At 45.5% G+C, this 27,423-nt stretch overlaps 1 protein-coding gene across 1 annotated transcript; it reads left to right on the top strand.

Moving 5' to 3' along the window:
- Positions 1-600: 600 nt before the first annotated feature.
- On the top strand, positions 601-26,325 carry LOC129696902 (translocation protein SEC63 homolog). Its single transcript, XM_055634992.1, has 9 exons — positions 601-766; positions 3,036-3,118; positions 6,088-6,153; positions 7,168-7,362; positions 10,898-11,044; positions 17,294-17,395; positions 18,651-18,749; positions 21,577-21,681; positions 25,423-26,325. The coding sequence occupies exons 1-9, from the start codon at positions 652-654 to the stop codon at positions 25,558-25,560; spliced, it is 1,050 nt and encodes a 349-aa protein (XP_055490967.1). The 5' UTR covers positions 601-651; the 3' UTR covers positions 25,561-26,325.
- The last annotated feature ends 1,098 nt before the right edge of the window (positions 26,326-27,423 follow it).

Genomic DNA, 27,423 nt, shown 5'->3' with positions numbered 1-27,423 from the left:
GGAGCTGGTTGTTTGTAACCAGACACTACAGTGGTTAGCCTGACATCAGTGGAGGGCAAGATGGAGAAGGTTCTTAGTGGTGGGATCAACCAGCATTTGGAAATCCCCAATGGACTCATTAGGGATAGTCACCATGGGTTTGTGAATAGGAAGTTGTAGCACAACATAAAAGCAACATAGTATTAAGGCAAAGATAAGACATAGTGCTGGAGTAACAAAGCATCTCTGGAGAAAAAGCAGCATCTCTGGAGAAAAAGGATGAGTTATTACCTTGCCCAGTCACCAATGGACCATTACGGGCTCCACCTTCCCTTTATCATCCGTAGTTTTTGCATATCTTTCATTCACTTGTTCTATATCACTGTCTATATCTCTCATTTCCTTTTCTTCCATAGATGCTGCCTGCCCCGCTAAGTTACTCCAGCACTTTGTGTCTATCTTTGCTATAAGCCAGCATCGGCCGGTTCTTTGTTTCTCCAATATAAAGGCATATTACTCAGCGGGAACAACGTGTTGTTGATGCATTGGTTTAACTGGCAACTCATTAATGAACACTGCTGTTGCAAACCTATAATTTGTTAACCACTGGAGTTCTGTTTTCCTTATTTCCGCTAACAGTACAAAGTGCGAACAATTCAAGACTTGGTGAGCATGAAGGACGTTGATCGTCGTAATATGTTGCGTTTCCTGAGTGAGGACAAATATGATGAGATCATCGCAGTACTCGGGAGCTTCCCGCATGTCAGCATGGAGATTAAACTGCAAGGTATGAACCAATATGTCTAGAATTGTACGTGTGTGTATTTTTCACACTGCTGGGGGAATCGTAATTTGTCATGTTTTAAAAATATCCAGTCTTATACAATATTGATTCTGGCATCGTGTTAAAATAAAACATTCTCCTCCACTGAGGAGCGGCTGGGCTTGTGCACTCTGGAGTTTAGAAGGATGAAAGGAGATCTTATTGAAATATACAAGATTTTTAAGGGTTTGGACACACTAGAGGCAGGAAACATGTTCCCGATGTTGGGAGTTCAGAATAAGGGGTAAGCCATTTACAATGGAGACGAGTAAACACTTTTTCTCACAGAGAGTGGTGAGTGTGTGGAATTCTCTGCCTGTGGAGTCGGGTTCGCTGGATACTTTAAAGAGAGAGTTAGATAGAGTTAAAGATAGCGGAGTCAGTGGATATGGGGAGAAGGCAGGAACGGGTACTGATTGCGGATGATCAGGCATGATCACATTGAATGGCGTTGCTGGCTCGAAGGGCCGAATGGCCTAATCTTGCACTTATTGTCTATTGTCTGATCAGCAAATCTATATTCCAACTGCAGACAAATAATTTTAGCGTCACTTCAGGCTGCTGTCTGGGAGAGAGGATTGATTAATGCTAAGTTTACAGTTTGCAGTGGGGTGAGACAGGCAGGTGCATTCACAAGTTTTAGGACTGAAGATTACTGTATTAATTTGGACATTGTCACATACATATACCCCCACCCAGACGTGTAGTGCTTGAATGAAGGCTACTTGAATTTGGGAACATGCCAGCAGCACCAGTGGATCACAGCTTGTAACCAGTTTTTTGGTTCAGTTCAGAATTACAGCGCGGAATCAGGCCCTTCGGCCCACCGAGTCTGTGCCGACCAGCTGTGTGGTCCATTTTCGTTTTTAATTCACGGGAGCTTTCTGGGTGTTAGAAGTGGATTGAGGTTGCTCAACTCTATTTATACGTGGATTTTCTATGCTCAACTGGAACAGACTGTCAGCCTTTGATGTGATGAAGCCGATTATTAAGAAGCGAACCTGGTTTAGTAGTTATAAAAGTAGCTTTTTCATATGTTGAAAGAAATGCTCTTCTGAAGTTGGATACAGAAGTATGGTTGGTCCGTGCAGGATCTTTACACATTTGATCCGTAGAATGTTTTATTCTGACACGATGCCAGAACCCATGCATTTTCTCAGCGCAAATATCAGCGAATGCCCACGATGGACCGCAGCGAGCGGGTGTGGAATTTCTCGAGCCGGCGGATGTGTTTCCTGTACAAGCTCCATGTTTCATCAGCAAGCTGGAGAGTACTGCAGCTTTGTAGACCTCCAGCCGAGTTGACAACTTTGATGGTGGTTTAACAGTTGTTCTCAGAGTTGACCAAGTGCTTGACTGGCCTTGCTGATTCTGGGCGATACTTCCTTGTCCAGTGAGCCGTGGGAAGATGTCACGTTGTCCAAGTACTTGAAAGCGTCAAGTCTTTTCTGCTGAGTGTTGTTCATGTGTGCACTTGGTGGTGCTGGTGTTGAAGAGCCTGGGGCTGGCTGGTGGAGGACATTGGTCTTACTAAGACTAAACAGCTGTGCCGCTTGTGTCAGGTCGGGGGGGAGCTCCCCCCCCCCCCCCCCCCCCCCCCCCCCCCCCCCCCCCGGCCACGGGTACCATGTAATCCCGTGCTACCTGCTCCATGGTCGGATAGTCGGCGACTAAACCGTCTGGTGATATGACAGAGCATAATAGGAATCCTTATTCTATATATCTATAAACCCATTAACGTGCACCGTCTCATTTTGAAGTAATCTCTAGCTTAAATGGCATTTTGAAAAGTTATCCTTCAATTAATTAAGTGCTTCAACTCGCCACCGGAGTTCTGGGCTCGATCATAACTTCGGGTGACTCCCAAAAATGTGTGTGTGTGTAGGTTAATTGGCTTCCGAGAAATTGTCTCTGGTTTGTAATGAGTGGATGTGAAAGTGGGATAACAGAACTAGCATGAACGGGTGATCGATGGTCAGCATAGACTAGATGGGACCAAGAGCCTGTTTCCTTGCTGTATCTTTCAATTTCAATTTATAATCTTTCAATTATAACATTTAATCAGTGAGATCTCATGACTTTTAACTCTCCCCAAAACCTGCAAATTTACCAAATCCAAACCCGTTGCTTTGTGTTTATCAGTGAATTATCTTGCACTGAGAACTTCTGAGATGGTGTTTCAGGAATTAAAGTAAAAAAACCTCTTAAAACATTTTGTGTTGTTATTCCTCAGTTTTGGATGATGAGGACAGTAGCAACATCACTGCAGGATCCATTGTCACTGTCACTGTGACACTTCGGAGAGGGACTATGACTGTAAGTATCCGTATTTGACAAATTCTGTATCGCAATTACTCTTTCGCAAGTTACATCATTTAAAGGTTGTTCAGAAATGGCTTTCTTGCCCTCTTTTAAAAAAAGAAAAAAGGCTATTTTCACCAATCAATAATACTGGACCTTTTAAAATAGTTTTTACTTCATAATTAGATTCCAGACACAGTGCGGAAACGGGCCCTTCGGTTCACCGAGCCCGTACCGACCAGCGATCACCCCGTGCACCATCACCATCACCATCCTAAACATGGGGGACAATTTAAAATGTTACCAAAGCCAATCAGGCTACAAACCTGTACGGCCTTGGAGTGTGGGAGCTCCCTGAGAAAATGCACGGGGTCATAATGAGAACGTACAAACTCCATACAGACAGCACCCGTAGTCAGGATCGAACCTGGGTCCCTGGCGCTGTAAGGCAGCAGCTAAACCGCTGCAGCAATGTGTCGCCCTGCTCCATTCTGCCGCCTTAGTATTGTGTACTAAATTCTTAACCAAGATCAGTTTCAATTAAGATGCAAATTTTTTTTGAAGCAATACATTTTAAAAATAAATCCTCAATATCTGAAGAAAATTTGATTGAAAAAAAACATATATATTTACTTTTTACAGAACATGTTCTCCTGACATTCAAGATCAGGTAGAAATGAGACTTTTTGATATTTTTATATTATTTATCCCAGATGAGTTCATTACATAGCTATAATTTAATCTTTTTTAGATGATAATCCTTCTTAGTGTAGATCAGAGATACAGTGTGGAAACAGGCCCACCAAGTCCGCACCAACCAATGATCACCCTTACACCAGTTCTATTCTTCCCACTAGGGACAATTTTACAGAAGCCAATTAAACCTATAAATACGCACATCTTTGGAAGGTGTGAGGAAGCCAGAGCGCCTGGAGAAAACCCGCGTGGTCACAGGGAGAACGTACAAACACACAGCACCCGTAGTCAGGCTCGGACCCGGGTCTCGGGCTGTTTTCGTCTGAGAGAAATGACTTGACGTTATTTGACAAGTGACTTTTGCCTTAGTGTAATATGCTTCAATCAAAGGCAGCAAAGCAAAATAATTGGTCTGTGATTACTAGTAGGTTGCAACTTAGCTGTCATGTTGCACCAGAATTAGCTCACTACTGGTGAAATATTCTTAAACATATGGTGGTGTATCAATATAAAGTGTTGGAGTAACAAAGCGCGTCAGGCAGCATCTCAAAAGAACATGGATAGAAAGTTGGGAAAAGGGGAAGTACAACGGGATCTGGGGGTCCTTGTTCATCAGTCAATTAAAGTAAGCATGCAGGTACAGCAGGCAGTGAAGAAAGCGAATGGCATGTTGCCCTTCATAACAAGAGGAGTTGAGTATAGGAGCAAAGAGGTCCTTCTGCATTTGTACAGGGCCCTAGTGAGACCACACCTGGAGTACACCTGTGTGCAGTTTTGGTCCCCAGATTTGAGGAAGGACATTCTCGCTATTCAGGGAGTGCAGCGTAGGTTCACATGATTAATTCCTGGGTTGACGGGGCTGTCATATGCTGAGAGAATGGAGCGGCTGGGCTTGTACACTCTGAAATTTAGAAGGATGAGAGAGGATCTTATTGAAGCATATAAGATTATTAAGGGTTTGGACACGCTAGTGGGAGGAAACATGTTCCCGATGTTGGCGGAGTCCAGAACCAGGGGCCACAGGGGTAAGCCATTTAGAACGGAGATGAGGAAACACTTTTTCACACAGAGAGTAGTGAGTCTGTGGAATTCTCTGCCTCAGAGGCCGGTGGAGGCCGGTTCTCCGGATACTTTCAAGAGGGAGCTAGATAGCGGAGTCGAGGGATATGGGGAGAAGGCAGGAACGGGGTACTGATTGTGGATAATCAGCCATGATCACATTGAATGGCAGAGCTGGCTCAAAGGGGCGAATGGCCTACTCCTGCACCAATTGTCTATAACATTTTAGGTTGGGACTCTTCTGCAGTTGTAATTTCTCTGCCGTCAGATATTTCACCTTAACTCATTCTACCTAATGAATAATCTCTATTTTATTGCCCAAAGGGAGAGAGTGCCATTAAAAGGTCAAATTAAATCTAAAGACAGTTTTTTCCCAGCTGTTATCAGGCAACTAGACGTACCATCTCACTCCTTGGAGACCCTTTAATCAGTCGTTACTGGACTTTATCTTGCACTAAACATTATTCCCTTTGTACTGTATCTGTACACCATGGGCAGCTTATGATGACTAACCAGTCCGCTGACTGGTCAGCCCACAACAAAAATCTTCTCGCTGTACCTTGCACAATAAACTAAACTAAAACTAATTTTTGTGAACTTAGTTAGAAACCATTGCCTTCGAGTTAGTTGAGCTTCAATTTCTGTATAACCTAGTTCAAGTTCATATTTATTTTCACATGCATAGAATCATAGAAACATAGAAAATAGGTGCAGGAGGAGGCCATTCGGCCCTTGGAGCCAGCACCGCCATTCATTGTGATCATGGCTGATCGTCCCCTATCAATAACCCGTGCCTGCCTTCTCCCCATATCCCTTGACTCCACTAGCCCCTAGAGCTCTATCTAACTCTCTCTTAAATCCATTCAGTGACTTGGCCTCCACTGCCCTCTGTGGCAGGGAATTCCACAAATTCACAACTCTCTGGGTGAAAAAGATTTTTTTCCACCTCAGTCTTAAATGACCTCCCCTTTATTCTAAGACTGTCTGGCCCCTGGTTCTGGACTCGCCCAACGTTAGGAACATGCACTAATTGGTACAGTGACATTTGAGTTACCATACAGCCATACGAATAAAAAGAACACTTTCCCCAAAGAGTTTAAAATAAACATCCACCACAGTGGAATCAACGTTTCACACTGTGCTGGAAGGCATTAAATATTTAATTTTTATAAATAAATGCAAGAAGCATGAATTTCTTAGCAATTAATCAATATTTTATGTATTTCCAGACCATCTTTGAAAAGGAACAAGAACATGGCGCTTGTATAAATGACGACCAGGACACCGATGACATAGTAAGTTGTTCTTCTTGTCGAGTCCACACACAAGATTAGAAGTTGTTCAGCCAGAGCTGAGCCACACTTCCCGGCATCTGCATACAATGGTGTCTGTGTTGTGTTTCGTGTGCATGATGGTGGAAAGAAAACGGCCGCGATGTGAACGCTCTTTCCTTCACCGCACATAGTAAGTTTAAAATGGTAAAATAAATTTTAACAATGATGGCTTGTGATGAAATCTGCAATACCTATAATTGTTGGAGAAACTCAGCGGGTGCGGCAGCATCTATGGAGCGAAGGAAATGGGCAACGTTTTGGGCCGAACCCCTTCTTCAGACTATAATCGTTATGTCTGAACAATATTTCCTTGGGTTTTACCTGAGCTACTCTTCGAGGATACTTATGGTTTTGAAATAGAAAGTTAAGACCTAGAAACATAGAATTTGCTTAAGAAGGAACTGCAGATGTCTGAAGAAGGGTTTCAGCCCGAAAAGTTGCCTATTTCCTTCGCTCCATAGATGCTGCTGCACCCGCTGAGTTATGTCCCAGATAGGACAATGATTCTTACTTTCTGCAGCACAACAGAATATGTAAACATAGTACATAACGGGGGGGGGGAAAGTTCTGTGTGTGTGTGTGTGTGTGTGTGTGTATATATATACACATTCACACATACCCAATGAATTTACGCTTAAGAGGCTTTTAGATGAGCACATGGATCTGCAGGGAATGGATGGATATGAATCACGTGCAGGCAGAGGAGATTAGTTTATCTTGTCCATCACGGACCCTGTGGACAGACAGACCTATGCTGTCCTGTTCTTCGTTCCATAAACGTAAACTAATGAATTCATATAACTGGCCATTCATGTTTGTGTTTTGACACGATGGCAGGAAATATAAATATTCCATTTTTATGCGTATTTGATTTTAAGCAGCGCACTGCGGTTGCACTCGGAATTAACCTCTGTGCATTTAATATACAGAGGCTTGGATTGATTTATTGCCATTTTGCATTTCTCTCTCTAACAGCAAGGAGCTGGTGGTGTGAAGAGCAAAAAGAAAGCCTGGCAGAAGAATAAAGGAGCAAAGAAACCAGCTAAATCCAAGAAAAAGAAACCGATCAAAAAGAAGGTAGTCGCTCAGCCCACGCCACAGCCGCCGACGGAGCAACAGAAGCAGAAACAGAAACACAGCCAAGCTAACGGCTCGGTTGTAGCAGGCAGTGTATGTCACGCGCTCTTCCATCAATATCTTTTAAGTCGCCTGACCAGCTTGATCATTTTCAGAGATTTCAAACTGAATGAGTTTAAGTAAAATAATAACGACTCGTGATGGTAACATTGCGATATAGCCATGTGTTGTAACCGGAAGTTGATAGTATAGGAGCAGAATTCGTTTCCGGAACTTGTTTCGCCTCTTGGACTTCAAACTCAATGGGTAAACAAAAGTCACGCACTTAGTACTCCATGAGGTCATAAGTTACAGGAGAAGAATCAGGCCATTCGGCCCGTCAAGTCTACTCCACCATTCAATCATGGCTGATCTATCTCTCCCTCCTAACCCTGTTCTCCTGCCTTCTCCCCTTAACCCCTGACACCCGTACTAATCAAGAATCTATTTATCAATCTATCTCTACCTTAAAAAAATGCCCATTGACTTGGCCGCCTTAATTCCACAGATTCACCACCCTCTGACTAAAGAAATTCCTCCTCATCACCTTCCTAAAGGAACGTCCTTTAAATCTGAGGCTATGACCTCTGGTCCTAGACTCCCACCAGTGGAAACATCCCGATCCGCGTCCACTGTATATAGGCCTTTCACTATTCGCCATATATTATGTTTGGAAATGTACGTGGTTGGTTGTAGTCTCGAACTTTGTCTCACAAGTTCACAAGATGTGCCGTTTGGTCCATCGAGTCTACTACACCATTCAATCATGGCTGTTATTTGCCTCCTAATCCCATTGCCCTGCCTTCTCCCCGTAACCTTTGACACCGGTTCTAATCAAGAATTTGTCTATCTATGTCTCCAGCTTCCAGATGATCCGGGGCCTCTGGCTTTGGACTGCAAGCTATGATTTTAAGCTGAGACCTGATTCTGTAATAACAGTCAACCCTCGCACTGATCCCTTTGGCACCCTGCTGGTCACAGGCTCCCATGCCAAAGTAACCCCTTTAGTCCTTTCCACATCCATCCCCCACCAGCACTGTCTCAAGTCCCTTTGATTCTTTTGAGCAGAGACCCAAACAGTTTTGTGTTTAGGAAGGAACTGCAGATGCTGGTTTACACTGAAGTTGGACATAAAATGCTGGAGGAACTCAGTGGGTCAGACAACATCAATGGAAAAAAGGAATTCAGATGGAAGAAGAGTCTACCCAAAATGTTACCCCTTCCTTTTCCCCAGAGCTGCTACCTGACCCGCTGAGTTGCTCCACCATTCTGTCTCTATTTCTCCAATCAATTTCCCTCCGCTGCCTGGCAGCACTTGTCTCCCTCTCAGCAACTTGCCATTCGACTCCTCTCACTTTCCCCAAGTTAAAGGTGTAGCCAAGGGCACTCACGTTGCCTTTTATCGGTTACGTCGAACACTACTTTGTTCAAATGTACACTGGCACCATTCTCAAACTCTTTATCCGCTACAATGATGACCACATAGGAGCTGCCTCCTGCACCCATGCAGTGAGCAGTCTGCACCCTAACGGCATGAACATTGACTTCTCCAATTTACAGTAGCCCCTGCTGTCTCCTCCCCTTCTCAGCTCCCACTCGGCCCTCTGGCTCCTCCTCTTCCTTTCTCCTTCACCCCCACCCTATGTCAGTCTGAAGAAGGGTTTCGGCCCGAAACGTTGCCTATTTCCTTCGCTCCATAGATGCTGGCACCCGCTGAGTTTCTCCAGCACTTTTGTCTACCTTCAATTTTCCAGCATCTGCAGTTCCGTCTTCAACACCCATGCAGATTTCACTAACTTCACCACTGACTTCCAACCTGCTCTGTTGGATGGTCTACTTCTGTTTCTGTGTCCTTAAACAAGTTAAATTATTAACGTTCAGGGAACTACAAATGCTGGATTCTTGAGCAAAACACAAAGTGCTGGAGGAACTCAGCAGGTCAGGCGGCATCTGTGGAGGGAATGGGCAGGCTCTGGTTTGCCTTGACTGTTCAAGAAGTGATTTGAGCCTTTAGCAGAAGGCCCTCTAGATGGCAGCATTGCAGTACTCCTACCTGAACCTTTTGGCACTCCCTTGGGATCAGTCTGACAAAATTATAAAGAGCTGCTGGAAAGGGGAAGGAAAAAACACTGCTCCCTTCTTGCAACATCTCCTTGTAGACAATTTAATCTTCTTCCACCATTGCCTTTGCCCCAAGATCGACACAAAAAGCTGGAGAAACTCAGCGGGTGAGGCAGCATCTATGGAGCGAAGGAATAGGCAATGTTTCGGATCGAGACCCTTCTTCAGACTGCTTCTAAAACTTGTATGACGACTAGTAGGTAGAGAAGGAGAGAGAGAGAGAGAGAGAGCAAGGGGCTGTAAGGGTTACTTGCCCAGGTGACTCAATTTGCTTTTATCTAGATTGCAGATGAGGAATATTTTTCAAACTCAGTTAATGGTTCCGGGGGAGAAGGCAGGAGAATGGAGTTGAGAGGGAAAGATAGAGCAGCCATGAGCAGCAGAGACTCGAGCGGCTGAATGGCCTAATTCTGCTCTTATCACTTAAGAACCTATCCCAAAGACATGGGGGGGAGGGGGTGTAGGTTAATTGGCCTCTAACTCCCTAGTGTTTAGGGAATGGATGTGAAAGAGAAATAAGATAGAACTAGTGTGAACAGGTAACCGATGGTCGGTGTGGGCTAAAGGGCCCGTTTCTATGCTCCATCTTGAAACAAGACCAAACCAAAAAGAACAATATTGAATGATTATTTTCTTCGCTCCATAGATGCTGCCTCACCCGCTGAGTTTCTCCAGCATTTTTGTCTACCTTCGATTTTCCAGCATCTGCAGTTCCTTCTTCAAAGCGTTATATTTTTTATATATATTAACGTTATAGTGTATTGACATGCACGCAGATGTAAGGTGTGGTTAAACCTGACAATATTTTGTTGATTTGAAGCATGCTAGGTCCCGATGTTGTGGAAGTCCAGAACAAGGGGTCACAGTTTAAGGACAAGGGGGAAGTCTTTTAGGACCGAGATGAGAATTTCTTTTTTCACACAGAGTGGTGAATCTGTGGAATTCTCTGCCACAGAAAGTAGTTGAGGCCAGTTCATTGGCTATATTTAAGAGGGAGTTAGATGTGGCCCTTGTGGCTAAGGGGATCAGGGGGTATGGAGAGAAGGCAGGTACGGGATACTGAGTTGGATGATCAGCCATGATCATATTGAATGGTGGTGCAGGCTCGTAGGGGCGAATGGCCTACTCCACCTATTTTCTATGTTTCTACCAAGTAAATACGTTCTTTTTTTTAAATTGTAAGGAATAACTCTTCGCAGCTTTTTTCTTTGGGTTTAAGAAAGAACTGCAGAAGCTGGAAAAATCGAAGGTAGACAAAAATGCTGGAGAAACTCAGCGGGTGAGGCAGCATCTATGGAGCGAAGGAATAGGTGACGTTTTGGGTCGAGACCCTTCTTCAGATTTCTCCAGCATTTTTGTCCACCTTTCCTTTGGGTTTTGTCAACCAGATTTTGAAGTCTCTCCGTTCTATAATCGCCTGCTCAGTTTATGGAAAATTAAGAATTTATTTTGCCCTGTGTCATTCCAGGATCCATCAAACAGAGACGAGGATGAAGATGATTTATCAGATAAAGGGAGTGACTCTGAAGAAGAAACAACTAACAAAGATTCCCAGAGTGAGAAGGAAGATGACAGTGATAAAGAAACGGAACATGAAGAGAAGGATGATGAAGCTGTGAGTCCATTTTTATTCTCTATTGTGAGTCTATTGTCATGGATATGCAAGGAGTGAAGTGATATGTGATAGTTTTGGTCTCCACATCTGAGGAAGGACATTCTTGCCATAGAGGGAGCGCAGAGAAGGTTCACCAGACTGATTCCTGGGATCTCAGGACTTTCATATGAAGAAAGACTGGATAGACTCGGCCTATACTCGCTAGAATTTAGGAGATTGAGGGGGGATCTTATAGAAACGTACAAAATTCTTAAGGGGTTGGACAGGCTAGACGCAGGAAGATTGTTCCCGATGTGGGGGAAGTCCAGGACAAGGGGTCACAGCTTAAGGATAAGGGGGAAATCCTTTAAGACCGAGATGATATAATAATTTAAAGATTAAAAATAGGTCTTAAAAATAGCGGAGTCAGGAGATATGGGGAGAAGACAAGAACGGGGTACTGATTACGGATGATCAGCCATGATCACGTTGAATGGCGGTGCTGGCTCGAAGGGCCGAATGGCCTACTCCTGCACTTATTGTCTATTGTCATCCATACTTACCAGATATATGTATCGGAGCTAGTACTATTTGTCTGGCTATTTCCCTCTAAATCTTTTCTATCCACGTCCAAGTGTGTTTTGAACATTGCAATTGTATCCCCCTCTACAGTTTCACTGGCAGCTTATTCCATATACCCACCCTTCTCTGTGTGAAAAAAGGTGTCCTTTGGATCACTTTTTGAATCTTTCCCTCTTATCTAAGATTTGTGCTCTCTAATTTTAGACTCCCCTGACCTGGGAAAAGGAATGTCACTTTATCTCAAGTCAAGTCAAGTCAAGAGAGTTTATTGTCATGTGTCCCAGATAGGACAATGAAATTCTTGCTTTGCTGCAGCACAACAGGATATTGTAGTCATAAATATAGAACAGATTAGTGTGTCCATATACCATAATAAATATATATACACACATCAGTAAACGTATAAAGTGCAATAGGCTGTTATAGTTCATAGTTTGTTTGAAGTTGTGTTTAATAGTCTGATGGCTGTAGGAAAGAAGCTGTTCCTGAACCTGGACGTTGCAGATTTCAGGCTCCTGTACCGTCTACCCGATGGCAGCGGAGAGATGAGTGTGTGGCCAGGATGGTGTGGGTCCTTGATGATGCTGGCAGCCTTTCTGAGACAGCGACTGCGATAGATCCCCTCGAGGGTAGGGAGATCAGAACTGATGATGGACTGGGCAGTGGTTATGAGATTTTGCAGCCTTTTCCGCTCCTGGACGCTCATGTTGCCGTACCAAGCCATGATCTCTGGTCCTATTTTATATATCCATAAGTTCTCCCATCAAATGGGCTCCAGGAAAAGTAAAGTCCCATCCTGTCCTATTTACTCAGGCCTTCCAGTCCCGGTAACGTCCTGGTAAATCTTTAAGGTCATTCTTATAGCTGGCAACCAGAACTGCACAGAACATTCAAAGTGTTGGTGTGGGGAGAGGTTCAGCAAGCTAGGCCTTTATTCCTTGGAGCACAGGAGAGGATGAGGGGTGATCTCATAGAGATGTACAAAATCATGAGAGGAACAGTTACATTCAGTCAAAATATTTTGGTAGTGGGTAAAATATCAATCTTTTTTTCCCAGAGCAGGGGAATCGAGAACCAGGGGACGTAGGTTTAAGGTGACAGATTTAATGGGAACCTGAGGGGTTTTACACAAAGGGTGGTGGGTGTATGGAACATGCTGCCAGAGGTGGTGGTTGAGGCAGGGACTATCGCAACATTGGAGAAACATTTAGACAGGTTCATCGACAGGCTTGGAGTGATGAGGGCTGGAAGCACGCAGAGAGAACTGGTGTAGATGGGGCATGTTGGTTGGTGTGGGGAAGCTGGGCTATAGGGCCTGTTTCCACACTCTATGACCAATGTACTGTTGCAACATGATGTGCCAACTGTACTCGATGTCCTCAACGATGACGCATGCCGCCTTCCCCTATCTACTTCTGTCACCAGTATCGGGAATTATAGTGGTACCGCTAGGTCTCTCCGTTCTACCGCACACTTGATGGCCCTACCATTTACTGTGCAAGTCCTATCCTGGTTTATCTTACCAAAATGTTGTAGGGCAGGATTGTTGGCAGTGTGCTGAATCAGGGACTGCATCTGCTGGGAAGGCACAATATTAACGTTTAACACCATCAGATCAGACGATTCGTATGGGTGTCGGGCAGTGGACGTCAGCGGTGCGCGGGATAGTGTGTCGGCCACAAACATGTCCTTGCCCTTGCGGTACACGATTCGAAACGTGAAGCGCTGGAGCTGCAGCATTATACGCTGCAAACGGGAAGAGGCAACATGGATCGGCTTATTCAGGATTGTGACCAGCGGCTGGTGGTCGGTCTCAATAGTGAAGTTGTTGCCCAGAATGTAATACTTGAACTTCGAGCAGGCAAACACCACGGCGAGGAGCTCCTTCTCAATCTGAGCGTAACGCTGCTCAGCAGGGGTCATGGTGCGGGAAGCGTAGGAGACAGGCAGTTGCAGGCCGTCGTAGGATAAGGGGGGAAATCCTTTAAAACCGAGATGAGAAGAACTTTTTTTCACACAGAGAGTGGTGAATCTCTGGAACTCTCTGCCACAGAGGGTAGTTGAGGCCAGTTCATTGGCTATATTTAAGAGGGAGTTAGATGTGGCCCTTGTGGCTAAGGGGATCAGGGGGTATGGAGAGAAGGCAGGTACGGGATACTGAGTTGGATGATCAGCCATGATCATATTGAATGGCGGTGCAGGCTTGAAGGGCCAAATGGCCTACTCCTGCACCTAATTTCTATGTTTCTATGTAGAGCTGCAGGCAGGCGGCACCGAGACCGAACTTCGAGGCATCGCAGGTGAGGGTGATGGGGCGCTTCAAGTCGAAGAACTTGAGAGTAGGGGTGCGAACCAGCTGGGACTTGAGGGCTTCGAAAGCCGTCTGGTGGTGCGGGAACCAAACCCAGGCAGTGTCCTTCTTGGACAGTTCCCTCAGGGGTGCACTCAGCTCGCTGAGGTCGGTAATGAATTTCCCCAGGTAGTTCACCGTGCCCCGAAAGGGCTGCAGGCTGGGCACGTCGGTCGGAGCGGGCATCCCCGAGACCGCAGCTGTCTTCTGTGGGTCTGGCTTCAGACCCTCAGCTGTGAAGACGTGTCCCACGTACGTGACCTCCGGGACGCGGAAACGGCACTTCTTGGGGTTCAGTTTGAGGTTGACCTCACGAGCCCTATCCAGGACTTGGCGGAGGTGGAGGTCGTGCTCGGCGACGTCCCTCCCGTACACCAGGATGTCGTCGACAATGATAGCACACGGCAGACCTGCAAACAGCTGCTCCATGGTGCGCTGGAAAACCTCGCTGGCAGAATTGATCCCGAAAGGCATGCGGAGGAAACGGAATCTGCCGAAAGGTGTGCTGAAGGTGGCCAGGAAGGAGGAACGTTCATCCAGCGGTATCTGCCAGAAAGAGCTTTTGGCATCGGGGACAGAGAAGACAGTGGCTGGGCCAACCTGTGCAGCGACGTCCTCCACCGTTCGCATGGGGTAGTGCGGGGGCTTGATGGCAAGGTTCAGGTCCTTGGGGTTTATACAGATTCGAATCTCACTCTTGTCCTTCTTTGCAGCAACAACCATGGTGGAGACCCACCGGGTGAGATCACTCACCTCCTTGAGGATGCCCATGGCCACCATGTGGCGCAGAGTCGACTCCACCCTGTCCCTCATGGCAAAGGAGACGCGGTGAGCCGGGCGGATCACCGGATCGACCCCCGGGTCCACAACGATTTTGTAATTGCAGGGTAGTTTGCCCAACACATCATCAAAACGATCAGGGTACTCGCTCATGGGGTCCATGGGGGCCTGCACCAGGTGGATACTGCGGTGGAAGGAAACCAAACCGAGGTCCTGGCACGCACGGGCGCCCAATAGCGTGATGTTCTCAGTGTCTAGCAGATAAAAAGTGAGGGGCCGAGCGGCCTTCAAAACCTTGCAGATAAGAGTTGCCTTCCCGACTGGTATGAGCACTCCTCCCCCGTAGGCATGTAGACGGGAGTTGCCGCGAGTGACCTTCTCCCCAGACCTTATCTGTTTGAAGAGGCTCACTGACATAACATTGGGGACAGCACCAGTGTCGACCTTTGCTGGGAAGGTCACCCCATTCACAGTAACACGCACTGAAGGATCCGCTATCAAAGCAGGTGCACCCAAGAGTGAAAAAATACTCGATTCATCATGGGATGAACTGTTATCTGAATCGTCTGAAAGGTGCTGGGAACCACTATCGCTATCAGTCTCAGTAAGGTTGTTTAGACTCCTTCTTGGAGCAGGGACAGGCCTGCCTCGGGATCGACAAGCTGCAGAGAAGTGATTGAGCTTTCTGCAGAAATTGCAAGTTTCCCCCAGCGCAGGGCAAACATTAAACTGATGATTGGCGAAGTTGCAGTTGGGGCAACGACGCGGGCTGTCCCTCGCGGGTGCGGGAGCGCTACGCTGGCGTGGCGGGCCATCGTTCTGCCGGCATCCAGCAGCACCGGTATAGTGAATGTACTGAGCCGCAGGTGGAGATACAGAGGCGACAACAGCAGCCATGCGAGAGACATGCAAAGCATCGTTTAAAGTCAGATCTGGCTTCCTCAAGAGCTCAGCCCGTAGCTTATCGTCCTGGAGACCGTGAACTAGGACATCCCTGATCATTTGGTTGGGGGTCACCGCGTCCAGGCGGCAACGCCGAGCCAATTGGCGCAACGAGGCAATGAAGGAGTCGATGGGCTCCCCGGGGTTCTGGCGCCTGGTGAGAAACTTATACCGCTCAATGATGCAATTAGTGGCAATGTCACAGAGCGCGGTGAATTTGGCCACAAGACGTACCGGGTCCCGAGCGTCCTCCCCAACGCCGTACTCGAACGATTCATAACGTTCCATGGCCTCCGGGCCAGCCAGGTTGAGGAGCAGATGTGCCTCCACCGCAGGGGTGGCATTAGGATGAGCGATGGCGATGTAGTGCTCGAAATCGCGCTTGAAGACAGTCCACCGGTGCACGATGTCAGAGTCAAACACCAGTGTGTCAGGTTTACGACACGAGTTCGCCATGGTAAATAAAAGGTGAATAACAGCAGAAAAAAATGGAACTGGGGGAAAAGCAAACAAGAAAAATAAAAACCCGATAGACGAGAGGCGCAAAGTTCAACTTGCTGACACCATGGAAAGACTTGTCAAACACACGGTGTCTTCACTACTAGTTTATTTCAAAAATTGTTATAATACACACACTGTGCCCTAGCTGTCACTGGAGCTAGAGAGCGAGATAGAGGTGGGGAGGCTACAATTATACTGAAGATAATGGGGAGTGGTTAGTAGTGGTGAGGTCACTATGTTAAAGGAGCATGCACTGATCTACAGCAACCAAGGTCACTCTGACAGGAACACGCTGGCTTTGAACCCTCCGTTTCACTTTTAAAAGCCTCTCGTGCAGTGAAGAAAGCGAATGGTATGTTAGCATTCATAGCAAAAGGATTTGAGTATAGGAGCAGGGAGGTTCTACTGCAGTTGTACACGGTCTTGGTGAGTCCGCACCTGGAGTATTGCGTACAGTTTTGGTCTCCTAATCTGAGGAAAGACATTCTTTCCATAGAGGGAGTACAGAGAAGGTTCACCAGACTGATTCCTGGGATGTCAGGACTTTCATATGAAGAAAGACTGGATAGACTCGGTTTGGACTCGCTAGAATTTAGAAGATTGAGGGGGGATCTTATAGAAACATACAAAATTCTTAAGGGGTTGGACAGGCTAGATGCAGGAAGATTGTTCCCGATGTTGGGGAAGTCCTGAACAAGGGGTCACAGTTTAAGGATAAGGGGGAAATCATTTAGGACCGAGATGAGGAAAACATTTTTCACACAGAGTGGTGAATCTCTGGAATTCTCTGCCACAGAAGGTAGTTGAGGCCAGTTCATTGGCTATATTTAAGAGGGAGTTAGATGTGGCCCTTGTGGCTAAAGGGATCAGGGGGTATGGAGAGAAGGCAGGTCCAGGATACTGAGTTGGATGATCAGCCATGATCACATTGAATGGCAGTGCAGGTTCGAAGGTCCCAATGGCCTACTCCTGCACCTATTGTCTATGTTTCTATGTAATATTATTGTTCCGGCTCGTATCTGATGCATATGACAAACATTCTCGATCTTGAAGCTGTGCTGCTTTGTATTGTACCTGCATGACGTGCCAAAATGATATTGTCTCTTTTCAAACAGGAATGGGAAGCACTCCAGCAAAGTATCCAAAGAAGAGAGAGAGCCCTGCTTGAAACCAAATCAAAGGTCACCCACCCAGTACACACATTATATTTCCCAGAGGTTAGTGCAAAGACACGTAGATGAACCGAATCCTAAACAGTATCATTGCTGCAAGTCTGAAATAAAAATAGTCCTGAGGGAAGAGTAAGCTCTTGCCCTCAACAGTATTGATGTACACGAAGGGATCTTGGCGTCCAAGTCCATCGCTCCTTGAAAGTGCCAAGGTAGATAAAGCAGTACAGATGATGTGTAGTATTGTTTCCTTCGTCAGTTGAGCATTGAGTATAATTGGCAGGAAGTTGTGTTGCAGCTGCATAATACTGTGGTTCGGCAGACCGTGGAGGATTCCATCACGCCAATACAGGAAGGATGTGGTGGCTTTGAGAGGGCACAAAAAAGGTTTACCAGAAGGCTGCCTTGACTAGAGGGTATGAGCTTGGATTACAAGGGTACAAGGAGGGCTTGGATTATTTTCTCAGGGACATTGGAGATTAAAGGGAGACCTGATGGGAGTATATAAAAATATGAGAGGCTGAGGTGGTCAGAATGTTCACGAAGGAACTGGAAAATCGACGGTAGACAAACATGCTGGAGAAACTCAGCAGGTGAGGCAGCATCTATGGAGCAAAGCAATAGACAACGTTTTGGGTCGAAACCACAGTGAAGATAAATGATGGTAGAGAGAAGCGACAGCTGAAGGGACAACAACAGCTAAAGTGACAACGTTTCAGGTCGAAACCCTCACATCTGACGAGGGTCTCGACCCGAAACGTTGCCTATTTCCTTCGCTCCATAGATGCTACTTCGCTGAGTTTCTCCAGCATTTTTGTCCACCTTAGGTGGTCAGAACCTTTTTTCTCAGGGTGGAAATGTCAAAGACTAGAGGGAGTAGCATTATTGTAAAGGGAGAAAAGTTTAAAGGAGACTTGTGGGCAAGATTTCAACATAGAGGGTGGTGGGTACCTGGGCATCATTGCCGGGGGTGTTACGATTGGAAGATACGATTGTGACATTTGGGATAGGTAAGTGGATATGCGGGGAATGGAGGGATATGGATCGCATGCAGGCAGAGGAGTTTAGTTCAACTTGGCATCAAGAACAGTACGGACCCGGTGGGCCGAAGGATCTGTACCTGTTCTATGTTGCTAACCACCAGAGTAATATTAGTGAACCTCGCTGTAAGGATATTGGACCCGTTCCAGTTCAAGTGCAAACTTTGACTAGTTCTCCACCAGACATTGTCAACTTATGAAAAGTTATGCTGTGGTTCCACCCCCCGAGGAATTCTCATGGTAAAAACATTCCTCTTTCACAGGAGAAACAAGAATGGTGGTGGCTTTATATCGCAGACAGAAAAGAACACTCTTTGATATCCATGCCATATCATGTATGCACTCTCAAAGACGAAGAGGAGGTAAAGATTTCAGTTCCTCTTGAAACATTGAACTCGTTGTCTATAAAATGAAGCTATGTAGCTGTAAATTGATTCCATAAAGTACGTGGGGCCGCACGGTGACGCCGCGTTGGAATTGCTGCCTTACGGAGCTGGAGACCCAGTTTTGATTCCGAGTACGGATGCTGACTATGTGGAGTTTGCATGTTCAACATGTGACCGCATGGGTTTTCTCCGGGTGCTCCAATTACGTCCCACACTCCAAAGACGTGCAGGTTTGTAGGGTGAATTGGCTTCTATAACTTGACCCTAGTGTGTAGGAAAGAATTTAAGAAGGAACTGCAGATGCTGGAAAATCGAAGGTACACAAAAATGCTGGAGAAACTCAGCGGGTGCAGCAGCATCTATGGAGCGATGGAGATAGGCGACGTTTCGGGACGAAACGTCGCCTATCTCCTTCGCTCCATAGATGCTGCTGCACCCGCTGAGTTTCTCCAGCATTTTTGTGTGCCTGTGTAGGAACGAACTAGTGTTCGTGTGATTGTTGGTCGGCGTGGACTCTTAGGCCGAAGGGCCTGTCTCCAAGCTGTATCTCTAAACTAAACGATGAACATCAGTTATTTAGTAGGATGTTTTCCCTGTACGCTCTGATGTTAACGCTTAAGCTAACTTGCAGCTTGACATTAGCAGTATAGAAGTGACTGATTGCAGCTTTGACTTCAAAGCAATATTGTTTAATCTAACCATGGTGAGATGGAAATGCAGAACATAGCCCGTATGCTCACTAGGGTTCAAAATCTCATTTTAAGTAGTATGAATGTAAAAACTGAGTTTGCATGTAAATTTTATATCTTCAATGTTAATCACTAACCATCTGTTTGCTGCAAAATATTTATTTCGAACAGCTTTTTGTTGCATTGGTTTATCTTCCGGAGTAGATTTATTGATAAATAGAGATGAGCAGATTTTTTTTGACTAGTGTAGAACATTTGGCTAAATTACATTGAACATTGCTATTTTAATACTGTGGATCCAGGCGTATCTTAATTAGTCGTACTTTGACATTTCACGAAAATTTACACGAAATTTCGTTCAGACTGTAAAGTCTGAATGACATAGCACATAGAAACATAGAAAATAGGTGCAGGAGGAGGCCATTCGGCCCTTCGAACCAACACCACCATTCATTGTGATCATGGCTGATCATCCCCTATCAATAACCCATGCCTGCCTTCTCCCCATATCCCCCGACTCCACTAGACCCTAGAGCTCTATCTAACTCTCTCTTAATGCATTTCGTTGTCTCTGTACTGTACACTGACAATGACAATTAAAATTGAATCTGAAATTGAATCTTAAACTATATTTAAGAGGGAGTTAGATGTGGCCCTTCTGGCTAAGGGGATCAGGGGGTATGGAGAGAAGGCAGGTACGGGATACTGAGTTGGATGATCAGCCATGATCATATTGAATGGCGGTGCAGGCTCGAAGGGCCGAATGGCCTACTCCTGCACCTAATTTCTATGTTTCTAAACCTATCCAGTGACTTGGCCTCCACTGCCCTCTGTGGCAGGGAATTCCACAAATTCACAACTCTCTGGGTGAAAACGTTTTTTCTCACCTCAGTCTTGACAATAAAGGATACTTGACTTTGAGTCATAGGAGCAGCATTCGGCCATTCGGCCCATTAAGCCTATTCCGCCACGCAATCATGGCTGATCTAACTTTCACTCTCAACCCCATTCTCCTGCCTTCTCCCCATAACTCCTGACACCCGTACTGATCAAGAATCCATCTACCTCTGCCTTTAAAATATCCATTGACTTGGCCTGCATAGAGTTCCTGGGCAATATATTGCTACAGATTCACCACCCCCTGACTAAATAAATTCCTCCTCATCTCCTTCCCAAATGTACTTCCTTTTATTCTGAGGCTATGACCTCTGATCCTAGGCTCTCCCACTAGTAGAGTCAAAAGATTTAAGTTGCATTCCTGAAGATCAAACTTTTCCAGGTTGATGTAAGATTATGTGTGTATTCCGCACAATCTTATATGCCATGTTGCTGTGCAGCCGTGTGCAAGAGCTCCCAACTTGTCTCTCAGGTGGCTGTAAGAGATGAAGGGTCCCAGGGCTTCAGTTTAAAGAGCAGGGAAGATGCATCTGCTCTCTTGGATGATAAATGCCAAATAATTATTGCAGCATTGTTGAGCAGAGGAATAGCTGTCTGTCATTTATCTTGGTGTTTGCATGGGGTTGCTATGCATTAAATACCACAAGACTACATTAGACATAGATATGGAAAATAGATGCAGGAGGAGGCCATTCGGCCCTTCGAGCCAGCACCGCCATTCATTGTGATCATGACTGATCGTCCCCTATCAATAACCCGTGCCTGCCTTCTCCCCATATCCCTTGACTCCACTAGCCCCAAGAGCTCTATCTAACTCTCTTAAATCCATCCAGTGACTTGACCTCCACTGCCATCTGTGGCAGGGAATTCCATAAATTCACAACTCTCTGGGTGAAAACGTTTTTTTCTCACCTCAGTCTTAAATGACCTCCCCATTATTCTAAGACTGTGGCCCCTGGTTCTGGACTCGCCCAACATTGGGAACATTTTTCCTGCATCTAGCTTGTCACGTTATAACAGTTATCACACTTAAAGTTACTTTGTGCAGTGTTAACTATTTTGGGGCAACCAAAGTTAGTGAAGAAGAATACAAGTTTGTTTTAGAACCAGATTGGATATAAAATAATTTCAGCTTTTATGGAATAAGAATAGCATTTTTTTAAGTTGTTTTTATTGTGTTCATTACATTTTTAACATTTTATTTCCTTGCAATGCAGATTGAATTGAAATTCTCCGCACCATATAAACCCGGAAATTATCAATACTCTGTAATTCTAAGGTGCGATTCTTACATGGGTTTAGATCTAATCAGGCCATTAAAGGTAACTCATTTTAATATTACTTATAGAATCCTACAATCGTAGACATTTGTCTTCCTGACTCACTGTGTATTTTCTTTGCTCTACATTTATAATCAGTAACTTTGGTATTGTTTTTTTTTAAATTGTCACATGTACAGTGAAAAGCTTTTGTTTAACGCATGCTATCTAATTAAATCAGATAAAAAGTGCAGGTTAGTTTTCAGCAATTGTAATGTTGAAGTTACAGAGAAAATGTCTGATGCCACAATGTGGTAGGTTGGAAGATTGGGGCTACACCCTGTGCAAAGTACTTATGATCCATAGTCGTTATATATCATAACAAGTACTTTAATTTGTATACATACAGAGACCATCGAGATGAGTACTGTAGGCTCCGAATTGTAAGTTAAATCTAAAAACACAACATGGCTGCCCGCACGCACGGGTTGACGTTGGTGTGAGAAACCTGAGATGGATTATGGATGAGCTGAGGCTCTCACCAGGGTCTCTTCTATACCCCGTAACTCTGCATTCACTCCCCATCTCCCACTTGTAACAAGTCCCCCTTGTCCACACCTTCCACCCTACCAGCCGTCACACAACAAATAATCCTCCGACATTTTTTTCCACCTCCAACGGGACCCCACCACTGGCCACATCTTCCCATCTCCTCCCCTGTCTGCTTTCTGCAGAGACCGCTCCCTCCATAACTCCCTGGTCAATTCATGCCTTCCCACCCAAACCACCCCCTCTCCTGGCACTTTCTCTTGCAACCGCAGCAAATGCTACACTTATCACTTTACCTCCCACCTTGACTCCATTCAAGGACATAAGCAGTCTTTCCAGGTGTGGCAGAGGTTCACCTGCACCTCCTCCTTCATCATCTATTTGTATCCGCTGCTCTAGATGTCAGCTGCTCTACATCGGTGAAACCAAGCGTAGGCTTGGCAATCGCTTCGCCCAACACCTCCGCTCGGTTTGCATTAACCAACCTGATCTCCCGGTGGCTCAGCACTTCAACTCCCCCTCCCACTCCGAATCCGACCTTTCTGTCCTGGGCCTCCTCTAAGGCCAGAGTGAGGACCACCGTAAATTGGAGGAGCAGCACCTCATATTTCGCTTGGGTAGTTTACACCCCAGTGGTATGAACATTGACTTCTCCAATTTCAGGTAGTCCCTGCTTTCTCCTCCCCTTCTCAGCTCTCCCTCAGCCCGCTGTCTCCGCCTCTTCCTTTCTTCATCCCCCCCCCCCCCCCCCCCACCCTCGCATCAGCCTGAAGAAGGGTCTCGACCCGAAACGTCACCTATTCCTTCGCTCCATAGATGCTGGCTCACCCGCTGAGTTTCTCCAGCATTTTTGTCTACCTTGGAGGATACGGATCAAATCAGCAATACTGTTTGATCTACACACCTTACCTTATGGAGAACCATTACAGAAGAAGCTGTGTAGGAAGGAACTGCAAATGCTGGTTTACACCGAAGATAGTCACAACATGCTGGAGTAACTCAGCGGATCAGGCAGCATCTCTGGAGAAAATAAACAGGTGATGTTTCGGATTGAGACCCTTTTTCAGACAGGTTTAACCCGAAACATCATCTATTCCTTTTCTCCAGAGATGGTGCCTGATACACCAAGTTACTCCAACATTTTGTGTCAATCTACAGAGGAAGCTGTTCCTGAGTCTGGACTCTTTCAAGCTTTTGTACCTTCAGCCCTCAAGTCAAGTCAATTTTATTTCTATAGCACATTTAAAAACGACTCTCGTTGACCAATGTGCTTTACATCAGTGCAGGGACTAACGTGATACATACAGTGGTGCATAGATCTAACAATACATACATAAATACATACATACAGCGCCCACTCAGAGGACCTCAAGAAACGCTTGTGAGTAGAAATAAGTTTTAAGTCTAGACTTAAAGGAGTCGATGGAGGGGGAAGTTCCACAGTCTAGGTCGCCCCTGAGCTCATACCTGGACCGCGGGATAGTCAGTAACCCTAAGTCGGCCGACCTGAGGCACCTGGAGGTAGTACGGTGGGTTAGCAGATTTTGGATGTAGGTGGGGGCAAGCCCGTTAAGGGCTTTGTATACATTAAGGAGGAGCTTGAAATTGATTCTGAACCGCATTGGGAGGCAGTGGAGAGAAACCAGAATCGGGGTGATGTGGTCCCTTTTTCGGGTGCCCGTCAGAAGTCTCGCTGCAGCGTTTTGGACCAATTGCAGGCGGGTCTGAGAGGATTGGCTGATGCCAGTGTAGAGGGAGTTGCAGTAATCAGGGCGGGAGGAGGTGAATGCGTGGATGAATTTTTTCAAGGTCGTCGAATTGGAGGAATGGTTTTGATTTTAGCTATTGTGCGAATCTGGAAGTAGCTAGCTTTTACCACAGCATTGACTTGTTTGTCAAACTTCAATGCGGAGCCGGGAGAGGAGGAAATGACCGGGGAGAAGAGAAGAGATCTGTCATCATTCAGACATTTCCGTGGTTTCCTGTGCCTGTGCTGCATAGTAAATTGAATTAAGCAGCCTCATGATGAGATGGACTAGTTTGCTACCCCAACTCTTATCAATTCCCAATCTGGCAGTATGGGAAGGTTGAGATTCCTTCTGAGAGACTCACCATGGGAATACTTCCCTACTGTAATGCAGCACTTTTAAACATCATCCTTTTAAATAACATGTGCTCCAACCAGGTACTAATTCATGTACCCATCCTAAAATTCTATCAATTAGAGCTGGAACCGTTTTTTGAAATATGTAGAAGGCCTCAGAGGGCAGTGGAGGCCGGTGCTCTGGATACTTTCAAGAGAGAGCTAGATAGGGCTCTTAAAGATAGTGGAGTCTGGGGGATATGGGGAGAAGTCAGGAACAGGGTACTGATTGGGGATGATCAGCCATGATCACATTCAATGGCGGCGCTGGCTCGAAGGGTCGAATGGTACTACTCCTGCACCTATTGTCTATTGAATGGAATTCAGTAAACCTTAATATTCAATTAAAAAAGTACAAATTGGGAGGGGGTTTGCAGGTTCCTATTAAATCTTGCCTCTTTCACCTTAAACCTATGCTCTCTAGTTCTTGATTGGGTAAAAGACTCTGGGCTTTCACCCTATTTCCCTCACAAATGTAAACATCCTTGATCAGCCAGCGAGCTGAAAATCAGGATGCACTGGCTCAACATTAACTGAGTACGTTGGGCCCCATTTCTGAGGAGGGATGTGCTGGCTCTGGAGGGGGTCCAGAGGAGGTTTACAAAAATGATCCCAGGAATGAGTGGGTTAACATATGATGAGCGTTTGACGGCACTGGGCCTGTACTCGCTGGAGTTTAGAAGGATGAGGGGGGGGGGACCTCATTGAAACTTACTTGAAAAGTGAAAGGTCTGGATAGAGTGGATGTGGAGAGGATGTTTCCATGAGTAACCAGAGGTCACAGCCTCAGAATTACAGGACGTTCCTTTAGGAAGAGAATGAGGAGGAATTTCTTTAGTCAGAGGGTGGTGAATCTGTGGAATTCATTGTCACAGAAGGCTGTGGAAGCCACGTCAGTGGATATTATTATGGCAGAGATGAATAGATTCTTGATTTGTACGTGTGTCAGGGGTTATGGGGAGAAGGCAGGAGAATGGGGTTGGGAGGGAGAGATAGATCAGCCGTGATTGAATGGCGGAGCGGACTTGACGGGCCGAATGGCCCGATTCTTCTCCTATCACTTATGAACTCATGAAGTACTAAGCGCATGACCTTTTTGTTTACCCATTCAGTTTGAAGTCCAAGAGGCGAAGCAAGTTCCAGAAACTCATCCACAGTGGGATATTCCAGAGACGGAAGAGGAGGAGGAAGACCAGGAAGACAGTGAAGGGATCGAGGATAGCGAAGAAGAGGAAGAGGAGAACGATTAAGCCAACTAGTCTACGTTCTCAACAACAGCCACACACAACGTTGTGCACAGTTCCAACAACTGCGATTCTGATTAATGTAACCATGTACAAGATATAACAAAAAAAGGGGGAAGAGAAAAGAAATATGGTACCCAGTCCATGTCAATAATTTGAGCAATAGGCCGTGCAGTTTTTGAAAGTGTTCGCGACACGTACTCTAAAGCACAGGGGTTGCGTTGTTTGACACAGCGCCACGATACCTTTTCTGAGGGTGCCCTTAATGCCGTTTAAACCATGTGTGGGAAGTGGGGGAATTATTGCTTTCATAATCATTTTGATTTTTTTTTTTCCCATTTTTTTTTCCCCTCCAAAAAAAAAAAAAAGATGGAATAGATTTTTCACTACAAAAAAAAACAAAAACGAATGCTGCACCCGAGAGCCGAGATGTATCCTCTACTAAACTCTGGAACTGCTTTGGGACCATGTTTGAAGTTTTTATTCATTGTTCAACCCGTAGTCAGGATAAACTGATGGACAAATCGACTTTACTGCAAGTGTTAACAGGTCTGAAGAGTTTGAGCGTTAGTTAGTATGGGTTAGCAAAATCTTTAATCAATAATACACAAACTACTATTCAATTGACCAGTCAGATTGGAAAACAAAAATTGTTGTATACATTTCTGTTACTTTTGTTTACATGATATTATAAATGGGAAATATATCCGTCTATATTCTTTGTATTTAAAATAGTTGCAAATAAAATGGCAAAATGTTTTTAAAATGTAATATGTTATTTTGTAGTTTTTGTCTGGCAGCAAGCAATCTGGAATGAATTAGAGGTCCAGGGAAAACTGACGTCAAAGAATTTATCTTCCTTCAATCCGGGACATTGCGTGCAAACGCTGCTTGTCCAAGGCCAACCATTTTTCGAAAAGGGGTTTATTACAAATTTTTTTTTTTTGTTTATTTTATTAGAAGTTAATACAGTACAAAACAGTACAGTTGTTTCTTTCTGGGCATTTGATCTAGGTACTGGTATCCTGAAACTGGTGACTCGAGTGGACAGGCTGGTGAAGAAGATATTTGGTGCGCTTGTGGGCGGTGACACAGTGGCACGGCGGTGGAGTTGCTGCCTCACTGCGCCAGAGACCTGGGTTCGGTCACGACTACGGTTGCTGTCTGTACGGAGTATGTACGTTCGCCCTTGCAGGGCTCGGTACTGGGGCCGCTACTCTTCACGTTGTATATGAATGATTTGGACGAGGGGATTGAGGTCTTTGTGGCCAAGTTTGTGGGTGATATGAAAATAGGTGGAGTGGGGCAGGGTGATGTAGAGAAAGCAGGGACTCTGCAGAAGGACGTGGATAGGTTGGGAGAGTGGGCAGAGACGTGGTAGATGGGATATGGTGCAGCAAAATGTGGAGTCATGCATTTTGGTAGTAGATTATTTACTAAATTGGGAGATAATACAGAAATCGGAGTTAACAAGGGACGTGATGCAGGATTCCTAAAAAACTTCACCTGCATGTCGAATCGGTAGTAAAGAAAGCAAATGCAATTTCAAGAGGGCTTGTATACAAAAACAGGGATGTTTTGCTGAGGCTCCATAAGGCACTGGTCAGGCCGCATTTGGAATACTGTGAGCAGTTTAGGGCCCCATATCTGAGGAAGGATGTGCTGGCTCTGGAGAGGGTCCAGAGGAGGTTTACAAGAATGATCCCATGAATGAGTAGGTTCACATATGATGAGCGTTTGATGACACGGGGCCTATATTTGCTGGAGTTTAGAAGAATGACGGGGGACCTCATGGAGAATAGTGAAAGGCTTGGATAGAGTGGATGTGGGGAGGACGTATCCACTAATGGGAGAGTCCAGGACACATCC

The sequence above is a fragment of the Leucoraja erinacea genome, chromosome 5 (assembly GCF_028641065.1).
Source record: "Leucoraja erinacea ecotype New England chromosome 5, Leri_hhj_1, whole genome shotgun sequence".
Classification (NCBI taxonomy): domain Eukaryota; kingdom Metazoa; phylum Chordata; class Chondrichthyes; order Rajiformes; family Rajidae; genus Leucoraja; species Leucoraja erinaceus.
This window is presented reverse-complemented; position numbering and strand designations above follow the sequence as displayed.